This window comes from Balaenoptera ricei, chromosome 20 (genome assembly GCF_028023285.1).
Source record: "Balaenoptera ricei isolate mBalRic1 chromosome 20, mBalRic1.hap2, whole genome shotgun sequence".
In the NCBI taxonomy this organism is placed as follows: Eukaryota; Metazoa; Chordata; class Mammalia; order Artiodactyla; family Balaenopteridae; genus Balaenoptera; species Balaenoptera ricei.
Genome location: NC_082658.1, coordinates 37440825 through 37462060, shown reverse-complemented (window position 1 = coordinate 37462060; position 21236 = coordinate 37440825). Strand labels below are relative to the sequence as shown.

Sequence of the window (21236 nt, the reverse complement as noted above, 5' to 3'; positions counted from 1 at the left end):
TACCTGGGGGTCAAGGAGCTACCGTCAAACAAATTTCATTCTTCACCTCCCACCGGCTGTGTGACCTTGGTCATGTTACTTAACCTCTCTGAGTATCAATCCCCCATCAGGTAAATGGAGTGGCTAGGTGGTAAATAATAAATTTGAGAATACATGAAGAAGCCTCCAGAGTGCCTAATAACGACTACTGTCATCATTCATCCATTTACCCAATTAAAAAATAATATTCATTCAGTCCTTAATTCTTAAAGGTGAATGGTTTTACAGCTGAGGATGGGGTGAAGGTGAGGTGGAAGAGAGGGCAAAGAGCTATCACAACAGGAGGGCCATGGTGGTGATGACTCTCAGAAATGAAGGGAAAACAGGATTCCTTCTCCACACACTCCACCCAGACTTTATTCGCTGGATGGAAGCCCACACCGGGCACTGTGCAACTAAACTCATTCGTCACAAAAAGGGAGGCGAGGGCTTCCCTGGTGGTGCAGTGGTTAAGAATCCACCTGCCAATGCAGGGGACACAGGAAGATCCCACATGCCACAGAGCAACTAAGCCCGCGAGCCACAACTACTGAGCACGCGTGCCTAGAGCCTGTGCTCCGCAACAAGAGAGGCCACCACAATGAGAAGCCTGCGCGCTGCAGCAAGGAGTAGCCCCCTCTAGCCACAACTAGAGAAAAGCCTGCACGCAGCAACGAAGACCCAATGCAGCCATAAATAAATAAATTAATTAGTTTTTAAAAAAGGGGGGGAGGCAAACTTATTTTCCCAGAATACAGACCAGACCCACATGACGGGCCAAGTCTTAGATGGCACCATGCACAACTTGGCACTTAATACGTGCTTTTTAACAATTGTCTCTGGAAACGTAAAAAGCCTGGGGTCTATGCATGGGCGGGCAGCTTCCAGGGCTGGAGAGAGTAACGACTGTATACTGCAAAGACTGTTTTGGTGGGAGGTGATTTTTTTTTTTTAAGGGAACAATGAGAAGAGGGGTGAGGAAAGAGCACAGACACAAAATGTGCTGAGTTATCTCGGCGGACTCCTCCAGGTGAAGGTGTGGAAGTGAAGTTCGAGAGCCATCACTCTCCCTCCCTGCCCCCCAAGCCAAGCTTATTTGGCCCTACTGTTTACAACTCACTGCACCACAAATCTTTATTTCTTGTCACCCACCGGTCTGAGCCATTCCCACTCCCTGTTTCTCCCAGACAAGTTAATAAGACGGAAGGCTCCCTAGAGGCCTGGAGCCGGTGAACATTATCACTTGGAAGCAAGGCAGAAATCCTGACACACTGGAAATGACTTCAAGCCTATTAAGTACCCTTTCTTCTTTGGCAGATCTTTTGAAGGAAAGCTTGACAAATTGAAAGGAAGGCTAGCCTTGCCCCTCAGCCCCAATTAAGCCCCAATCCCACCCCAATAACGCAAATCTGATTTCTGGGTTTTTTTTAACCAATTAATTTGTCAGAGTGACACCCACCCCAGGGATCCCCACATATGAATTGCACGGTTAGGCACACAAAGGGTTAGCCCCTCTTTACGGGCTACGTCTCTGAAATCTAAGAGATCCAGGGGGCTGGAAGCAGGGAGTGGCCAGGGCTCAGGGCCCCAGGGTCTGTCTTCCAATGACAGTCACAGTGAACCCAGGTCCCCGGCACACACTCCTGAGAACAATACGGGCGTACCAAAGAGTGTCCACGGGCTCTCTAGTCCCTGCTGCAGCAGATGCAATGATGCTTGATTCTTAAATGCAGCATCTTTCCTGAGACTCCCTGGATGAATCACCAACAGAGAAGCACAGGTGGAAAACTGGAGTGTCGAGGGACCAATCACTCCATCTTCTACTGCCCTGACGTCATCTACTCAGGGTTCCCCTGAACCGATCCCTTCCTTAGTGAGGTTTATGCAAAAATGATTGGATGGATTATTTTAATTCTCCAGAGACCTATTCTTTGGTGCACTTTTGGTATATCCATCTATTCAAATCACCAAATGGATTCTAATGGGAATTTCAAACAGAACTATTGATTTTCTTCCTGAAATGTGTTCCTTCCACCCAAGGAGACCCCGTATTATTGAAGGGCACCACCATTCCCTCAGCTGCTCAACCCAAGAACCTACAGCCACAGCCCTAGTTTCTCTCCCCCACCCCCATAACCTCATAACCCCCAACCTATCAGAACATCTTGTGTCTCGTCTCCAAAAACATATCCCGAATCCCACCGCTCTTCTCCACCCTCCCCTGCCTCAGCCCTAGCCCAAGACGCCATCCGTTCTCACCCCACTTCTGCAGTGAACTCCAACTGGCCTTCCTGCTTCCAAAAGTGCAGCCCTGCCACCCTTTCTCAATTCAGGAGCCAGTGGATCTTCCCAGAAGGTAGATCATATGCCTCTGCCCTTCTTACCTCCTTCCGATGGCTCCCATACGCCTTGCCCAGCTCACAAACCCTTCGCGCTCCAGCCCTGCCTACCTCTCACCCGACCACTCTCCCTCTCGGTTACTGGCCTTCTACCTGTCCTTCAAACAGGCCGCATTTGTTCCCACGTCAGGGCCTCTGCCTTCGCTGTTGCCTTCTCCTTGGAATGCCTTTCTCGCAGTTCTCTGCCTCCCAATTAAAATGCCTACTCCTCAGGGAGGCCACTGCCACCCACCTACCTAAAGACGCCCTAGGCCCCCTCACTAACAGTATCCTGTTTATCTTTTTCAGAGCACTTGACAGTCCCTGAAATTACACGATCGATGTCCCTTCTCCCCAAAAAAGGGGAGCTCAGGAGGGCTGGGATTTGGCCTGCCTTGTTCCCTGCAGTATTGCTAGAACTAGAATAGCTCCTGGAGCACAGAAGGTACCCAGCACAAAGTGGTCACAGGACTAGAGCATGAAACCCAAGAGCCTCGAGCACAGGATATGCCTCTGCTGGTACAGGGCGGGTTACTCGGCCCCGGCCAACCTGGGAAAACCCACAGGGATCTTGCGGCTGGATCAATGCAGCACAGCCCCCAGCCCTGGAAATACCAATACTTCAAGCTGGAATCTTCCCACTGGCTCACCATCCTTGGTAAGCATCACTCTTGCCTCTGCAGATTCCATACAGCCTTCCAAGGGCGGCACTCTGGCTTTGACTGTCTATGCCTGGGTTTGATAAAGGCAAGGCCACCCACCAGGGCTCTGTTTTTCTGATGCTTTTCTACCATATCTCATTTTAAACTCAAAATCTTCAAGCCATTACCAGGAAATCATTAAATCATTTGTTCATTTTTATTAGTGTCGCTGTAATTAAAGAGAATCGTATTTCCAAAATCTTCACCTGCACTTATCAAAACCCACCCTCCAACCAATCAATTAGTATTACAATAACCTCGTTCCCTGGTTGCCGCCGCTATTAGCATTTTGATTGAATGTCTGTTGAAAAGTGACTGGTAACAGAAGATTGTCTTCAGAAAGTAATGTTTCTTTATTCATCACCACCGAACCTTGTCTGGTTGTCTCCAGTCTCAACTCAAAAGAGACAAGACAGTTTCCAAAAGCAGTCATTTTGGTGGCAGATTATGTTTTCATGAGGCTTGTGATCAATTGGGCATAATGGCTCCAGTATCGCCAGCTATACCCAGAGGCCTCCCACTGGCTGTGGCCTCAGCATACGGCAGCCGCAGCTGGACTGCCAGAGCCCCGATGGGGTGATATGTATCCCTTCTGCTGCTACATCTTCCCCACTCCAATAATCTAGGACAGTGACCAGCAGGTCTGCACACATGACACTCCAGAAGACTCAGATAGAATAACGCCCATGCCGGATAAGCCAGTGGGCACTGGGACTCCTACAAAAGATCATCATCATTACATACCCCCCTCTCTGCCAGGCACTTGGGAAACCTGTTATTCTAACATAAGTTCTCTAATCGTCACCATCTCCATAAAAGCACCGGTCAGTAAAGAGAGGGGTTAACAAGCTCCATTATGGGGAGAGAATGATTGTCTTCTCCACGTCACAGGAATTAAAGAGTCCATTAAATCACTAATATTAGAATTAACAACTTGCTAGTTCAGAGAGCTCTATTTACTGCTGCCCCCCGCCCCCAATCACCGATGGCTTTTGTGGCTAAATGGAGATCTCCAGACACACAACGCAGCCAAACACAAAAAAGTTTTCATCGCAGTGTACAATCTTACCCAAGGCAAGTCAGCTACCACAGCTTTGCATCTAGAGGAGATTCTGCTTCGACTTGTCTTAAGCAGAGTAGCAGAGGGCACAGGAGAGGGCATGTCCGGAGTTAGGAAGGACATGTGTTCCAGGATATAAATATGGAGGTGCTTAAATGCCATCCATCCGTCCATCCAGCCAGCCAGCCATCCATCCACCCATCCATCCAGTTTCAACCCACAGCAAAAGACATGCATGAGTTTCGCCTTCACTGCAGATGACCCTTGGCCCAACAAAACCCTCACTGTTGTCTTCACCCACCTCCCACCCATTGTTCACATGCAATGGTGAGAGGCATCAACAGGGTTGTATTAATGTTCCAGTCAAATTTAAAAATCTTCCAGAATTCAAGGAAAAAAAGCACTATACGTTTCCTTTAAAAATCTTTCCTTTCTCTAAACTTCGTCTCCTTTTTCTCCCCCCAGCTCTTGTTTCTCCCCTGGCTGCCAGCCAAGATTTTATAATAGTGTCAGGTAGCAATTTCATTTTTTAAATGCTCTTATCAAGGATTTAAGGTGAAAGATAAGAACAGCACAGTAAATCATCATAAAGGAGTGTACTGTGAGGCATAGCATTTTACAAATCAAAACAGTTAACAAAATGAAAAGACAAGGACGGGGAAACAAAGTAAGTTTAAGCATGGTCTGAAAGGGGGAGGGTAGAGGCCAAATTGAATAGAAAGATCATCCTTCAGATTTCCAAGCTCCCTCTGGTAATGATCTTGGCATATTTGCTAAGAATTGCATGAACAGTCCAATTTCCATTTTAAAACAGGATGTTTTTAGAAGGCATATATATTGTCAAACCATTACACACACTTAACTGGGGGCTTTCATCGGAGTCATCTGACCCGCAAGCATGTGTTGCTAATATCACTGCTTTATTATTTATCAAATCAATTTCTTCATGGAATGACTAATAACCCAGCCACAGCTGCTCTCCCTCTTCCCACCCCAGCTGCTAACACCCTGGCAGCAGCAAGATTTGCTAGGCTACCTGCAGTGCTTCACTCCCTACATCTTGCTAAAGAATCTTATTTTTTAACAAAAGGAAAAATAAAGGGATGGACTCAGGAGGTGCCACTTAGGATTCAAACCACTTTGTGGCAGCTGCTTATAAAGTTAATACTGCTAATTGACCAGGCCAGGGCACCAGTCTATTTTACCAGGGGATTTTAACTACAGTCCCATAATAAAGGAACCACAAACCTAAAATAAAGTAAAAATAGAGACAGGTACCTACTTTTCTATTTTGATCCTTTATAACATCTTTGATTCCAGTCTTTTTTTAAAAACCAACCAAGGGCCACGTCCAATTCAAATGTGCACCACTGCTCCCTCTCCCTGCCCCCCACACACAGCTGTGATGCAACCCAAGGGTGGTAACTCCAGAAAATAGTCTTTATATTACTGTTTGCTCTTTTTTTATATGCTCACCAATCTCTTCTGGAGCCTACCTGAAAATTCACAATAAATAAAAACATGCAATTAGATGATTTCGCATTTGCCAAGGAATGATTCCATTGTCCATTAGAAGCTAGAGTTCTAAAAATACAGAAAGGGAAATTATTAGGTATTGTTGATACGTATTTCTGCTGTAAAACAGGGTTAGTACCATGGGCAAAATACAAAGCCTCTTTTGTAAATCTTACCAAATTTTTTAAAAAGGTAAGACATCATGGGGGAAGGAACAAATTAAATCATAATTTTCAGACTATGTTTCCTTATTGTCACTCAGAAAAATTGCCAGGTGTTTCCAGAGTAGTTTCTACATAAATATACTAGCTGAATCAGGAAATCTTTCCAGGGCAAATGAATCAACTTAATTAAAAGAAGACTTAAGATGCCAAGCCTAGTGATTTTGGAAGTGAGGAGGAAATTTAGGAATCCATCTGTAAGTACACACCTTTCGCATGAGCATTTTAAATCCTGGTACAGACCCCAGGTTGGAGTGAGCCTTCTCACCAGCCCACGAGGCGGCACCAGGCATCATGGGTTAGGAGTACAGGACTGATCCTTTTTTTAAAAAAACTGAACCAGTATTTTCAGCCTTTCTTCCAGATCAGCTGTAAAGGGCGACTACAACACCACCAATGAACCAACCTAAATGTCCATCTACAGATGAATGGATAAAGAAGATCTGGCACATATATACAATGGAATATTACTCAGCCATAAAAAGAAACGAAATTGAGTTATTTGTAGTGAGGTGGATGGACCTAGAGTCTGTCATACAGAGTGAAGTAAGTCAGAAAGAGAAAAACAAATACCATATTCTAACACATATATATGGAATCTAAAAAAAAAAAAAAAGGTACTGATGAACCTAGTTGCAGGGCAGGAATAAAGAGGTAGACATAGAGAATGGACTTGAGGACACGGGGTAGGAGGGGGAAGCTGGGGTGAAGTGACAGTAGCATTGACATATATACACTACCAAATGTAAAATAGTTAGCTAGTGGGAAGCAGCAGCACAGCACAGGGAGATCAGCTCGGTGCTTTGTGATGACCTAGAGGGGTGGGATAGGGAGGACGGGAGGGAGGCTCAAGAGGGAGGGGATATGGGCACATGGGTATGCATATGGCTGATTCGCTTTGTTGTGCAACAGAAACACACACAGTATTGTGAAGCAATTATACTCCAATAAAGATCTATTAAAAAAATTAATATTTTAAAGTGAACAATCCATTTTGACTCTAGTTTACAGCAGTAAATTCACTGACTTACAGGAAATCAAAAAATTCTTTGAAAAACAAAACTTTCTTGTACACTTTGGTGTACAACAGAAACTAACACAGTATTTATTGTGAAGCAATTATACTCCAATAAAGATCTATTTAAAAAAACGAGGAATATACTTCAGTCATTGGAAAATACTTCAGTCCTTGGGTTACGATCAAGAACTTTTCACTTTAATGAGAATTTTAAAATATAATTATTTGCAGAATATTTTGTAGAAAATATTATTTTAATAAATATCAACTTTAGAAAAAAACAATACCAAGGGCATTTGTTTTTCCCTCTTAAGAAAGAAAGAACTCCCATCAGTGTGCTGGATAACTGTTCCTTCCTAAGGTGCTGGAAAAACAGAAGTGTTGAGAACCATCTCTTCAGTTCTCCAAAGCCCTCTCCAGAAAACACCATCCTCCTGACAAGGCTTCTACACACACACACACACACACACACCCCTTTTGCTAGAGCAGGTCTCGGCTGCGGCGGGGAGTCGGGGGGAAGCACACAGCAAAGCAGAGCAAACTGCTTACTCTCCATCTTCAGCCAAATGAGACCAAGGTGAGAAGGGCCTGCCTGTCCGCCAGCCGCCCTCTGGTCATATGTTAATACTGTTTGCCAAGCTCGGGAACTATAAGGGGGAAGAAGACACAGAGAAGAACCAAATAATCAAGCAGATAACACAATCGTTAAGAACCGAGAGATGCCAAAAAGGAATTACGAGGAGCACAGTCATGGCTGGAGCTAACCTTGTCTGGGGCTCGAGAAGATGTCCCCTGGGGAAAGGACACTTAAGCCCAGGCCTGAAAGCTGAGGAGCTGGCCAGGAGTGAGAGACACACTGTTCCTGGCAGCCCAAGGAACAGCCTGTGTGGGCGGCCCTGTGAAGGAAGGGCCCAGGTCAGCGGGGCTGCAGGGAGCATGTCTGGGGTGAAGCTGGAGACGGAAGAAGGGCCGGAAATCAAAGACTCTGCAGTGCAGCGTCAGTGCTTTAGGCCTCATCCTATCGGTGATGGGAAGCCAGCAAAGTGTTTCGGGAGGGGGTAGCTAGATTCACACCCAGCACAATGGGATGGTAGTTATTCATACCTCCCACTCCCCACATCCATCACCGGAGGCCACCACCCTTCCCGGGCTTACACACCAGGGCACAGGCCACCCCACTGCCCAGAAAAGGGTGGGGTCAAAGGCTTGGTCCGAAGCACAGCTTTTTAAAAGGTTTTAAAGCTGGAAGGGTCCTGGGAGATCACGTGACCCGGGGGTTCCCAGCCCTGTTGGCACATGAGCTTCAGCTGGGGGAAACGTGAACACTCAGCCAGGGCTCCGACCCTGAGTCTCACTTAATTGATCTGGGGTGGGCCCCAGACATTAGTATGTTTTTAAAACTCCCCGGCGATTCTAATGTGCACCCAAGGCTGAAAACTGCTGATGCAGTCCAGACCTCCGACGTGACAGCAATCATTCATCATACGGGCGTCTAATGCTGGGCTGTGGGATGGCCTATGTCCCCCAGACCTTCCCAACCAACCCTGTCTCCAAGTGAGAAAACCAAAGCTGGCCACAGCAGTTACGGAGCTCTTAGGGTTACGAGTAAAATCTAAATGCCAACTAAAAGAACAGAAGGGGAAGAGGTGAACTTTGGGCAAGTACCCTCCTCCGCTTTACTGTGCAGCTACAGCAGCGTCGAAACACATTTTTAGCCTCCGACTAAGGAGATACTTCCGACGGGCTCTCTGGGTCCACCCACCACCATTCTACTCAGCGAACACACAGCTGCTGGGTGTGATACGGCAGGGAGCCCGGGGCTGGTGGGAGACAGAACAGGGGCCACTGTTGCCTCTGTATCTATTCTGGGCCCGGGATGGATGATGTCACCTCCAGCAGCAGTGGAAAGCAGAGTCATGAATCATCCATGAACCAGCCCAGCCTCCGAGATAATAAATCGGATGTCGGCACTGCGTGCTTCGCAGATCTGGTGCAGAGGCGCCGGCTCCGCCTGGGGTGCTGGAACACAGGCACCAGCGCTGGAAACATTCAGAGAGAAGGAAGCCCTTTCAATTATCTCCTGATATCAAGATGGGGTGGCAAGTTGAGGAAGAAATTTCAAATTTGTAGGGAGTGCTCAAAGGCACACAACTTTGATCACAGTAAAACCATGGCAGTTATTTTTGCGCACTGCCAGGTTTGCCAACCAAACCCAGGGATTAAGAGAAGCACATCCGGGGCTGAAACTATTAATTACTGCTGTGCCTACCAGCGTCCTCCGCCCGGAGACCTTGTAGGTGTTACCACTTTGACCCTCAACTGCATTAATTTAGCTCAGAAACTCACTCTAGGATTGAATTTGGCAATTGTTCCTGCCTGGAAGGGTTGCTGGGACAACATAAAGAAATCAAGAAGTCTGTTTGGCAGGGTTTGAAGTTCAGTGTTGTCTTGCTGTTTTCTTTCTTATTTTTTCCAGGGTGGAAGTCGGGGCAGGTATGTAAGGATGGTAAGGTTTGTGTTGTCATACATATGCGTTCTCCTGATTTCCTTCTCTTTCTCTCTCCCTCTTTTTTTCCCCCTAAATAGCCAAGTTGAATGAACCAGCTGGAAATACCAGTCTGCTGGGTATGGTTTGCATTCTTGGAGTTGGGGGTTCCGACACCTCCTAGGTGTATTGGTAAATCCTTGGCTTAGAAAGAAATAACTGCGCTCCGAAGGTTACAAATTCAACATTAAACCTCAGAGTTCTTCAAGTGTCTTTCTCTACCAAAAAGTCATCTCTAACACCCTAAGGTCAATTTCACGGTCTTTGGCCAAATTAGACTTGGGCAAGCCGGAAACTACGTCAGGATCTGCGGGCCGTGTTCTCTTAAGTAGAAGGTCTTTTCTCTAATTTCTCTTGCACATAATTTTGCGGAGGCAGCAGCTGTGACGTGAACAGGAACCTGCAGGGAGAAACGGCTGTGTTCGCCCACGGGGGCTGCAGGCCACCGGTGAGCAGGGAACTCGCCCGACAGGAAGCACTGCTTTGTCCTCTGTGTGCGCTTCCTAGGGCTGCTGAACAAAGCACCACCAACTGGGGGGCTTAAAACAACAGCAGTTTGTTCTCTCACAGCTCTGGAAGCTGGAAGTCCAAAATCAAGGTGTCGGCAGGGCCACGTTCTCTTGAAGGTTCTAGGAGAAAATCTGTCCCATACCTTTCTCTTAGCTTCACCGATCCTTGGCTCACGGCTCCACACTCCAATCTCCACCTCCATGGTCACGTGACCTTCTCCGTGTCTCCCTTCACATGTCCTCCCTCTTCTTAGAAGGACACCCATCGTATTGAACCAACTTACTCCCGTTTGACCTCATCTTAACTTGATTACATTTGCAAAGACCCTATTTCTGCCTAAGGTCACATGCTGAGATACAAAGGGGTTAGGACTTCCACATACCTTTTGAGGGGGATTCAATTCAACCCATAAGATGAAGGAAAACCTAACAGCATCTGCCAACAGCTCCCTAGAGTGCGAATATTTTCTCCAGTCAGCAAGCTTTAGCCTTCATTCCTCAAGGAGTGATAGTAACAGTATTATTAGTAGTAACATAACAGTAACCTAACTTTATTATGATAGTAATAAAGTTAATATTTACAGATAGTATAAACATCAGATGCTTCACATAAATTCTCTCTCTTAAACCTCACAAGTTCATAAATTAATAACAATCCCCATTAAACAGATGAGAAAACTGAGGTCGAGAGAAGTTTAATAACTTGCCCCAAGGTCACACAGCTAGTGAGTGGTGGCGCTGGAATTTGAACCCAGCAGCGTGACTGGAGACCTAGGCTCTCACCTCTTTGCCACCAGACACCTCACGAGCTTCACTAACTGGGTACCTGCCTTGACTCTTAAGCTATAAGCAACAGGCGCACAGAGGAGGATTCTGTATGTGCCATGTTGTATAAGGTCCCCACATGTTTAGTAATCATAACTTGGGTGAGGAAAATGCTTTCAACTTTTTTTTTCTTTAATTAAAAAGACCTTGGACTCCTGGAACGAAGGGTTTCTCTGTTCTGACCTCTCTCACCTCTGGTCTGGGATAAACTCAAGCAAACGGGGCTTCTTTTCAGACTGGGGCCGGTCTGGCTATTCTATTAATAGCACGTTGTCTGGAAAGAGCAGAAACTACTAAGAAAATCCTCATCTATCCATCCGACTCTCTGTTTATGGAAAGAAAAAGACAGAGGTGACTCAGAGGCAAAGGATTCTCGGCTGCATATAATCAAGTCTTGTTTGGAGCTCCGAGGGCCCCTCTCTCTGGCAGGACAGAAAACTCAGATGAGGCGGGACCCATCCCTCATTCAGCAAAGTCTGAGATGCCACATGCTCTACTAACCCCATAAAGACAACCAAGTTTAAAAATATTTACGCCAGTGTCAGGAACAAGGTAGAAGTGACAACAGTTATTGTGTTAGCATACTGAGATGGGATGAACTTTTTCCTTTTGAAAATTCTCTCATGCTGTTCTATCACTAAATTTACAATTCAAATTGGGATGAATTGTAAAAGCTTACACTAAAAAAAGTATTTGTTTGACTAGGTAATAAATGCATAGGGTACAAAAATTCGAAAGGTAAATGAGTATAAAGTGAAAAGTTTTCCTGTATCTTTGGACCACTGGTCACTTAATCCTCTTCCCCAGAAGCAAATGCTGTTTTTTATTTATGTATACTTGAATCGATGAGTATATATATTTGTGCATAAAACATATTCGAGTGCTTTCTATAGCTAGAGATTATTCCAAGTCCTTTATACTTATTAACTGATATAAGCCTCAGGCTAACCCGATGTCATCATTCCTGTTTTTTAGATGAGGAATCTTGAGTCACAGAGAGTGTAGGTAACTTGCCCAAGGTCACACAGTTATGAAGTCACAAACCTTAGATGCAAACACCAGCTGTCTGACTCCAGAGCACGTGCTCTTAGCCACTTGGCCATTCTCACTCTTTGTTACCAGTTTTGTGACTATCCTTTCAGAAATATTCCATGCACAGGCAAACATATGTTTCATGTGTGAAGGGGAGGGGAAAACTTTTTTTAAAGACTAGGTCTTAAAAAATTCAAATAAACATTGTAACTTGCCTAAAGAAGTTAAATCGGCAGTTCTTTAAAAGGGGGAAAGGAAAGAACTAAGACTACTGGCACTGACCACTCTCTGTGGGCACTTCGCAAGTGGCTCACTAACTCATGCAGAGCAGATGTGCTGTCTCCAGAGAGCGAAATGGGGCTCAGAGCCCTTCGGGGACCACCTGAGATCACGCCCAGGGAAGCTGGCACTGAAGCCAAGTATGGGCAGCACTAAACTCAGGCTCCTTCCCGTGTGTCCTGTGACAGAGACACAGATGGGCCAGGGAATGTCCTCCGAGCCCAGGGCCCAAACAGAAGCTCAAGTCCAGAGCTGAACAATCCCGGGGGCTCCTGGAGTCCCAGCAGGAAGCAGGCGCCCCGGCTTCTGGTCCCCCGGCTCAAGCCCTAGCAGCGCCGTGATGCTACGAAAGGGGACGCTTTTAACCAAGTGGCCAAGCTGAAGGCTCCTCTCTCTTCAGAGATCTGAAACCATGTGAGAGTCGGAGCTGGGAGCTGGGCCTCTACGGGAACAGGGCCGAACAAAAGCCTCATTGTCTCTCTTCACAAAAAACCATTTCTGGGTCAATGAAGTGGCTGACCCCGGGCCCACTCCCTTTCTGCTTCCGTGGGCCACAGCCAGGAGGGAGGAAGGAAGATCTACTAGCTCACCACCCTTTTGGTGCCAGGGCTTTTATTCCGAAGGAAAGGAGTTTCAGATTTATCCTCCAGCTGGGACACCAAGGGGCATCCAGGGGGCCATGACCGCCCCCCACCCTGGCCTCCCCTGTTGCCAGGGCGCTGCGGGCTCCGTGTGCGTCCCCATCCACAGGGAAAGAAGGTGAACAGAAACTGAGCTCCCATGTTGATGAATATCTCAAGAGACAGCGCCGGAATGGGCGCTTCCGGAATACAGTTAGCTCAGGGAAGAAAAAAATTAAAGTGTGCTCCTTGCTTTCCTGTCAGAAATAAAATTAAGGTCTCAGATCGATGTTGCCAGGGCTGGGGTAGCTACAGGCGTCTTTAATGGCCTCCTCTACATGTTTGCAAATTCACAGTCCCCTTCAACCCTGCCCTTCTAATTGGTTATTTGCGAGGTCATGTTTGCACCAATTTCTCAGGAAGGCTAATGGTGTTTATTTAACGAGAAAATAAAATGTGCAGACAGCTCCGGGGGCTGGTCTCTGAGAGACGGCTCAGGGTAGGGGCTGCAGCTCTTTACCCCGCTCCCGTCCTTTGCCCTCTGTGGCCGCCCTTCCTCTGGAGGAGGTCCTGAGATGGGCCCGGTGACAGGTCAGGCCTTGAGGGGACTGTGCTGGGGGCCAGAGGCGGGGGGCCAGTCTGCATAGCCTCTGGGCAAAGCCCTAGATGCACCCTCCTGGTGGGGACCACCTTATACAGCCCAGCTTTAGAACGAGCCCGCCGGGAGCACAGAATCTAGTAGAGAGGCATGTGGCTGTCCATTTGCACCGCTGTGGGACTTGGCAGTTCTTCCTCGTTCTAACTGAAGTGTGCCCAATTTCAAGTCTGCACGTAATTGTTTTCTAACAGAACCTCTCCAAGAACCCAAAGGCAGCAAATTACACATCACTGCCAGCACCCCAACCAGTCTCTTCTATCCAGGTGGGATGGGGGAGATTCAATTGTATTGAGTTTCTACCCCATTCTAACATTCTCCCTTATAGACTCCACATTTATCAATACCTTTTTCTTTTTTTGGCCACTGCGTGGCATGCGGGATCTTAGTTCCCCAACCAGGGATCGAACCCTCACCCCCTGCAGTGGAAGCGTGGAGTCTTAACCACTGGACCACCAGGGAAGTCCCTCAACACCTTTCTAAAACAGGTGTCCCACACTGACACTGGTCCACTCTGGGAAGAGAAGAGGATTATCACCTAACCTGATCTAACTCTCTACTTGCATGAACAGAGCCCACAGACATGCCTGGTGACCACATCACACTACAGCCTAGGCTGAAAGCTCTATCCGACCAAGACGCTTGGTTGGTGTTAGTGGCCTGCGACAGACCAGCAGCTTTCCTGTTGACTGGCTTCCAATTCAGGTGCAGAATTGGGATCAATATCAATCATAATCAGCTACTGGCTTACAGGTTGCCAATAAACCCCTTAACACATCTCAGACTTGGGTTAGAGAGTGATGGGTACCTAACAGCATCAGCGGACGAGAGAGCAGATCTGTGAGGTGGGGGAAACGCAAAGGGCATGACTCCAGCAGGGTAGACCCTGCAGCAAATCCTGCTCCAGACCCTGACCTTGGGCGCCGGTGCTGTGCAGGATGCCATTGTATCACATCGGCACAAGTGTCCTCACCAGCTGTGATTCTCCAAACCCTTATCGTGCTTTCCACCCCATCCAACAACCCTTTCCCACCCAGAGGGACTTACCGTCTTTGTCAAACACACTCCTTCCTCCATCCTACAAAAAGTCACATTTATGGGTTGTAGAGTCCCAACCCTCTCTTCCAGGTAAATACAGTCAAAATGTTAGAATCTCATTAGGAAAAACACACATACATTATCTTTGACACCCCACACCTACAAATGAAGCAATGCTTTTTTATTTTTAACTTACGCCTTGTGAAACTCTTTTTACATTTCCCCCTCCCCCCTTGGGAAATGGGCATCAATAAACAAACGATTACAGTGTGATTTTTAATCATCTTTAGTATACAAGAAAGAGTCAGTCTGGACTTCAGAGGTCAATTTCAAAAGTGAGTGTCTGGCAGGCAGTCAGGACATTAAGGGCTGTTTTTTTCTCCTTAGGAAAGCATTATCGGGATTTCCCTGGTGGCACAGTCACTAAGAATCTGCCTGCCAATGCAGGGGATACGGGTTCGTGCCCTGGTCCGGGAAGATCCCACATGCCGCTGAGCAACTAAGCCTGTGCGCCACAACTACTGAGCCTACGCTCTAGAGCCCACGAGCCACAACTACTGAAGCCCGCGCGCCTAGAGCCTGTGCTCCTCAACACGAGAAGCCACCACAGTGAGAAGCCCGCACACCGCAACAAAGAGTAGCCCCCGCTCGCCGCAACTAGAGAAAGCCTGCGCGCAGCAATGAAGACCCAACGCAGCCAAAAATAAATAAATAAAATAAGTAAATTTATTAAAAGAAAAAGAAAAGCATTGTCTTCTATCACAGCTTCAGCTACATCGCACAGGCACCGTTTAAATAAATAAACTAATTACGCAAATTACGAAGACCTTAAACTTTGGCTAACTGCTTTTGGGGATAGAGATGCTGTACGAGCTTCTTGGGAGAAGCCAAGCTCAGTCTTGCTGCCTTGAGGTGAGACTGCAGAAGGCTGCTCCCTCCAGCCACAGGGCCCACCACGGCGCCCTTCCAGCCTGGTAGCTCCCGACGGGCACAGCCGCCCTGGGAGAGGACTTTCTTTGTCCAGGGAACCTGCTGGGGATGGTGCTCTCTGAGCTTCACAGAACAGGAGACTGCCTCGGAGCTGTTGTTCCTCTCCAAAGCCATTAGCACTGCACTTAATAAGCAACTGCTAGCAGTCGGGAGAGGAGTCATCATCACACTGATCTTTATTTTTCTCTCTGTATCCTGTTCCTTCGCCTCTGGCAATGTTCCGGAGCAAACAGGCCTGCTGGGTAATGGAAGCCACTGGGAGTGAGAAGGCCTGTCCCCAGGTCTCTCCTCTGTACTCGCCAGAAACCCCTCCTTCTCCAGCTGACCCTCACCAGGCCACCTGATAAGCTTCAAAGACAGCCAGCTCATTTTCCACTGGGCCCCCAGCCACCCAGCTCTCCCCTGACGCGCCAGACTTGGAGGGACCTGGCTGTGCAGGCCCTGAGGTCAGAGGGAGGCAGCACATCTGAGGCTCCCCTGGAATAAGCTCTTGGGGGGCTCCCTACCCCCACGAGGAGGTGAGTGAGAGATGTATTTCAGCAACCAGCATCCCCGCCGTCCACTGTCTCAAACAGGGCCGATGCAGGGAGAGTGGAGAGAGAGTGCTGAACTGTGTCACCCTCCCTCCCGCCCCCTGGCTCTCAGCCAGCTTCCCCCCAACCGCCCGCCAAAGAGCAAATCAGAAAGGATAGCACCTTGTTGCTTCTTCCCTCCCTGCCCACCTCCAGCCCCACTCTGGGATCAATACCTAATGGTGAATTCAAGATCTTATCTGAGTTTTGCAAGGATAAAGCAACAAACTTTTCCCCAATGATTAAATCCTTTGATGATCAGTCCAATATTTGTCAGCCCACCTCTAAGAACATTTAGAGAGCAAATGCAATGACTCTGAAAAGACCGGAAAGCCATCATTCTCTCTCTCCTTGGGCACAAAGGATCTCAGAGAAGGCCACGAAATGAAGCGATGGGCGGGGCCAAGGAAGGCCCTAGCTTCTACCGGTAGCTCCGCTCCCCAGATGGCTGTAGGAACCTGCTGTGCAGCTTTCCAAAACTCCACATGCCTTAGTTTCTCCATCTGAAAAATGGAGGTACACCGTAGTCCAGCAAGAGGATAGGTGTGGAGAAGGACTAATAATAAGGAGGTGCTCAAGTCCTTAAGATCACCGATTCTCCTGCTTCAAACCACTGCCTAGCCCCGTGCTTGCACAGTGGCTAAGAACACGGGCTCAGGGTTGGACACGGTGGGTTTACGTCTAAGCTCTGCTCGGACTAGTGTGCAACTCTGGGCAGCTCAGTTCATAAAGATTCCACAGTACGTGCTAAGCACCTGGTTTAGGGGCGCTCAGAAAGTGGCTGTTTCCACCGGGAGTCTTAACACAGAACCCTGTACCACTATGGTGTGCACTCTGATGGGGGCGGTCAGACCCCCCTTCAGGAATGAAGGTCATCCTCCCCAGCCGCTGGGAGCGCTGCTGGATGACGGCCCCAGCTGTTGGTCCCCTCCAGGACTTCCTCGGTACAAGCCCAAGATGACACCTGCTTCCCAGGTGGGCTGCCTCCTATGACTGATCAACATACAGGGATAACCGGGGCAGCTGAAGGACCACCCTCTCTTCAAACTCCCCAGGGCACCGCAGGTCGTCATCTCCCCCTGCCCAGTCCCCGGGAAGAGCAGCCCCAACGAACCTCCTGCAGACCCAGCCCCGTCTCAGGGACCCCTACCGGAGACAACCACTCCCCCTCCCCTAGTTAGAAAAAGGAAACAATCTGGAACATACTTCCAGTTAAAAAGCTAAAAGCCAGAAGCATACTTTAGGTCCTGGAGCTCATCGGTCCCAGTTCATGTATTTTCCAGAGGCAGAGCCTGAGGGGTTCAGAGAGGTTAGGAAAAGTGCCCCTGGCTAAACACAAAGGGGCAGCAGAAGCTGGAAGGCGGTCCCTCTAAGGACGAAGGTGGGAAGACTTGACGCCTCTGTGAGAGTCGGATGCTGAACGACCTTCCTGCTTCCAGGATAGAGGATGCACCTCCCTGGAGGGCTCACGGTCTGCTGGACTCTCCCCTGGACTCTTTCCCACGCTGCTACCGAGGTCCGAGTGCAGATGTAAAGTGGGAAGAAACACAGGCTTGCGCTTCTGCGAACAGGAGGAGCAAACTGCCGTGCAGATGCAACTGAGGGCCACCCTCGTGCCTACGGGACCAGCGGCGGACAGGGCAGGAGGTGGCCGCTGTGGGGCCGGAAGTGGAAACGCTGCCCTGACCCCTGGTTCCTAATGGCAAGTGGCCTGACTCCCAGAAGGCCAGGCCCCGTGCCACAGAGTTCTCCCTGACAGCAGTGGTCACGGCTCAGGGGCACACAGGTGCTTTTCAAAATGCCTGGGGCAGAGGACAAGTCACCGCCCAGGCTGCCCAACGGGGCTGGGTTAGAAGTTGGCGGAAAGCACTAAGCAAGTGCCCTGACGACACGGAGGGGTTAATGGTCTGGGCCTCTTTTAAGCAGAAAGCTGGCGGCAGTGCCAGCCAGAGAGGTGTCCTCGACGTCTGCTCCGGCAGCACTTTCCTCTTGATAAGATAATGGAAAACAGGAAGCCGAGGAGGTGAAGGAAAGGTTGGGGCAAGGTGGCTGCACGAGGATTTTATTTTCCTGTGCTTATCTCCTGATTCCAAGTGCACATTCCATCAGGCCAGGGCTGTGAGGCCCGCTGGCTCCACATCTATGATTTGTGCTTCTCTTGCGATACGTTCTTTCTTTAGAAAAAATTCTTTCCCCCCCTAATGCTCTGGATCGCTGAAGTATTACCCCAGCTTCAGCACCCCGTCCAGAGAGAAACTCCTCCTCAGCTGTCTGGAGGGGCTGGAAAGCATGTATGGGCCAAAGCCCGCCCCGCCCCCCCCCGACACAGGAGGAACAGCAGGGCAGATTTCTGTACAGGAGCAAACGGGCAGCAGGTGTCAGGTCCTTCCTGTTGAAACCTCTGGGCACACGGTCCCTCCTGCCTTCTCTTCCCCGCCCCACCAGCATCAGGCCGGCCACAGGCTGCATCCATTCAGGCCGGCTTCCTGGATGGGCGGCCTGAGCTGTCACATACACCCCGTGCTCAGAAGGGCTCCGCTCTTGGTTGAATGCTCTGCTGTCATCTTGAAATTCTTAATAGTTTTTGAATAAGAGGCCCTGCCTTTCATCTTGTTGTGACTCCATGAATTATGTAAGGGGTCCTGCACTGACCACAGGAATCTTAAAGGCGGGCAGGGCAGAAGGAGGCGGGGCAGGCCCTGCCTTGGCTGGGGGAGGGGGCAGCGCCGTGCACGCACCAGGGGCTCTGCCCGCCCTCCATCCTGCCATCGCCACCAGGAGTCCTGACTTGGGGGAGTGAGCGACCACGTTCCTGAAGCTACTCCGAGTGCTGGGCCACAGATGACCTCCCTTAGGCTCACAACAGGGAACACTTCCCTCACCCAGCCACAGAGGGACCCCCCCACCCCATCACTGTGCCCAGCGCCCTTGGAGAAGGGGAAGAGGCTTCAACCACAGCAGGAGGCATCTGCGTTAGAAATAGGGGAGAACTTTCCCTGGCACCTCCTCTGCAGTGTGTCTGGGCCTGCTATCCTGAGTGTGAATCCATCTCTGTCGGTTACCAGCTGAGTGACCTGACACGGAGGGTGACCCGCCCTCTCAGGTCCCTCAGATGACGAACCTCTTTCCTTGCTCAGTTGAGAGGGTTCAGTGAGATGATCTGTCATCTCCTCCAACACAGGGCCTGACACAGAGCAGGAGATCAAAAATACCTTTATTCACTGATATTCAAAAAAGAAGGATAACAATACTGCCTAGAAGCCGCTCAGGAATCTTCCAGGATTATGAATTCTAACACTGAACACCAGTGCCACGTTCAGATGGACCTCGCCCATCCTGAAAATAAAAGGACGAAAACACCCTTCTCAACAAACCTGCCCCACGTGGATACAACAAAGAGCAGATTTTGAAATCAGCTGTCCGAGGTGTGAGTCTCTTCTCTGAGCCTGGATGTAAGGCACCTCCTCTGAGCTGTGGTTATCTCATCCACAAAATAGAGGTGATGGTAATAATAATAATACCTAACATTTATGCACAGTTGATGTGCTTGGCACTACGCTCTCCAAACAATCCTATAAGGAGGTACCAATGTCATCTCCACTTTGCAGATGAATAAACTGAGGCATAAAGAACTTAAGTGATTTTCCCTCCAGGGGCTGCTGTGAAGATCGTTAGAAGATGCACGTGGAAGCAGTGCTGGGAAAACCATAAAGATCGACGCAATGCAGACGATGATCAAGGGTCATCAAGAGTTGCCCATCACGGGCACCACCTTCCTCTCACTCCAGAGCGTTGCAGAAGACAAAGGCAATCATTCCACACCTGTAAGCTCTTCTTTTCTCTCCTTGCCTCCCCCTACTCCTCATCCTCTACCCCCTCCCCATCCCTTCCCCAACATATACACCCCTGACGCCCCAGTCTTCTGCCCAGTTTCTATTCTTCCTTTTAGGGATGCTGTAGGTGGATGCGTGAGATGCTCGATTCCCCAGGCACACTCAGGACAGCCCCTCCTTCTCCCACCCTCGGAAGCATCGCTTCCCACCCACTCCTTCCTCCCTTTCACTCAGCCTGCCTGCTCAGAACAGGGAGACGTGCAGTCAGCACTGGGTAACTGCTTCTAATCACAGGGGACAGCAAGAATGTAAACAACACAAGAAACATCTAAATGCCATCCAAGTGGCAAGGAAACACTGCTCGCTGGCTCCTTCTCTCTAGAACACTGCTTCCTGCCACCCCGCTTCAGAAGCTCTGCTCATTAATGCCCCGTGAATAGGAACCCCAGAAACCAGGAGCTTCCGGAGAACGGAACGCTAAACCATAACTTATGACCCTGCTTCCTCTGGGGAGGATTTTCTAGAGTCATCCAATTTTCTGGTTAAAGCAATAATTTCAATGTGTGGTTTTTTTTTTTTTTTTTTTTGGAGGGGGGGGTGAGGTGGCAGAGGTCAGCGACCCTTTTGAGAATCTGTTCAAAGCTAGAAAGCCTCTCCCAAGAGAAACATAAAACATCCTGCGTGTCATTTCAGGGGTTCTCAGACCCCAAGATGAAACCCATTTTCCAAAACATGGACAGGACAGTAAGTACAGGAGAAAAATACAAGGAAGTGCAGACGTCCTCCAAACATCCAAGAGGCACAAAAGGGCATTTCCAGGTCTGTACTCACTGTATACATCAAACATCGAGTAAACCTAGGATGAGGCTTTTTTTTTTTTTGGCTCTTTGGATTGACAGTGTGCTTCTCAACCACCTCCTTCAATGCAAATTGAGAACTCAATTGAGTAATTGCTGTGAATAATTTCCACCTGGATCACTTAGTGCTGTGGTTTAGCAAGGACTAAGAAAGCAAGGATTGGACAAGTGTATCAGAACGCGTGTTGGGCGTGGCTGCATAATTAAATGACAGTTCCCAAGCCAAAAGGAAATGGTGTTTTAACTGTCCAGTATCAACTCTCCACACGATCGTGGCCCTCTATTAATAGAGATCCACAACACATGTCACCTCCACCTGCCTGATTTTGGAACAGTCACTGCATCTTTTGTCTGCAGGACGGGGGGTGAGAAGAGATGGAGCCCGGAGAGGATGAAGGGGCAACCTCCTCACACTGGGGTTCTTACCTCTGTGCCTGTTGGTCGTCTTATCAAACATTAGCATTGCATCCTCCACCTGCAAAACAAATACAAAATAGAGTCTGCTTTAGGAATTTTAACAAAATACACAAAACATTATATATTGGTGGGGGGGGGGGTGGTGGCAGTTTC

General features: G+C 48.7%; 1 protein-coding gene across 8 annotated transcripts in view; it reads right to left on the bottom strand.

The window, feature by feature from the left end:
- The window catches only part of MSI2 (musashi RNA binding protein 2), a 393325-nt gene that overhangs the window by 119433 nt on the left and 252656 nt on the right, over positions 1-21236 (bottom strand). For all 8 annotated transcript variants that reach the window (XM_059908127.1, XM_059908124.1, XM_059908125.1 and 5 more), the window contains exon 7: positions 21093-21141. In XM_059908127.1, coding sequence (XP_059764110.1) covers positions 21093-21141 — 49 coding nt within the window. The remainder of the gene's footprint in view (positions 1-21092; positions 21142-21236) is intronic.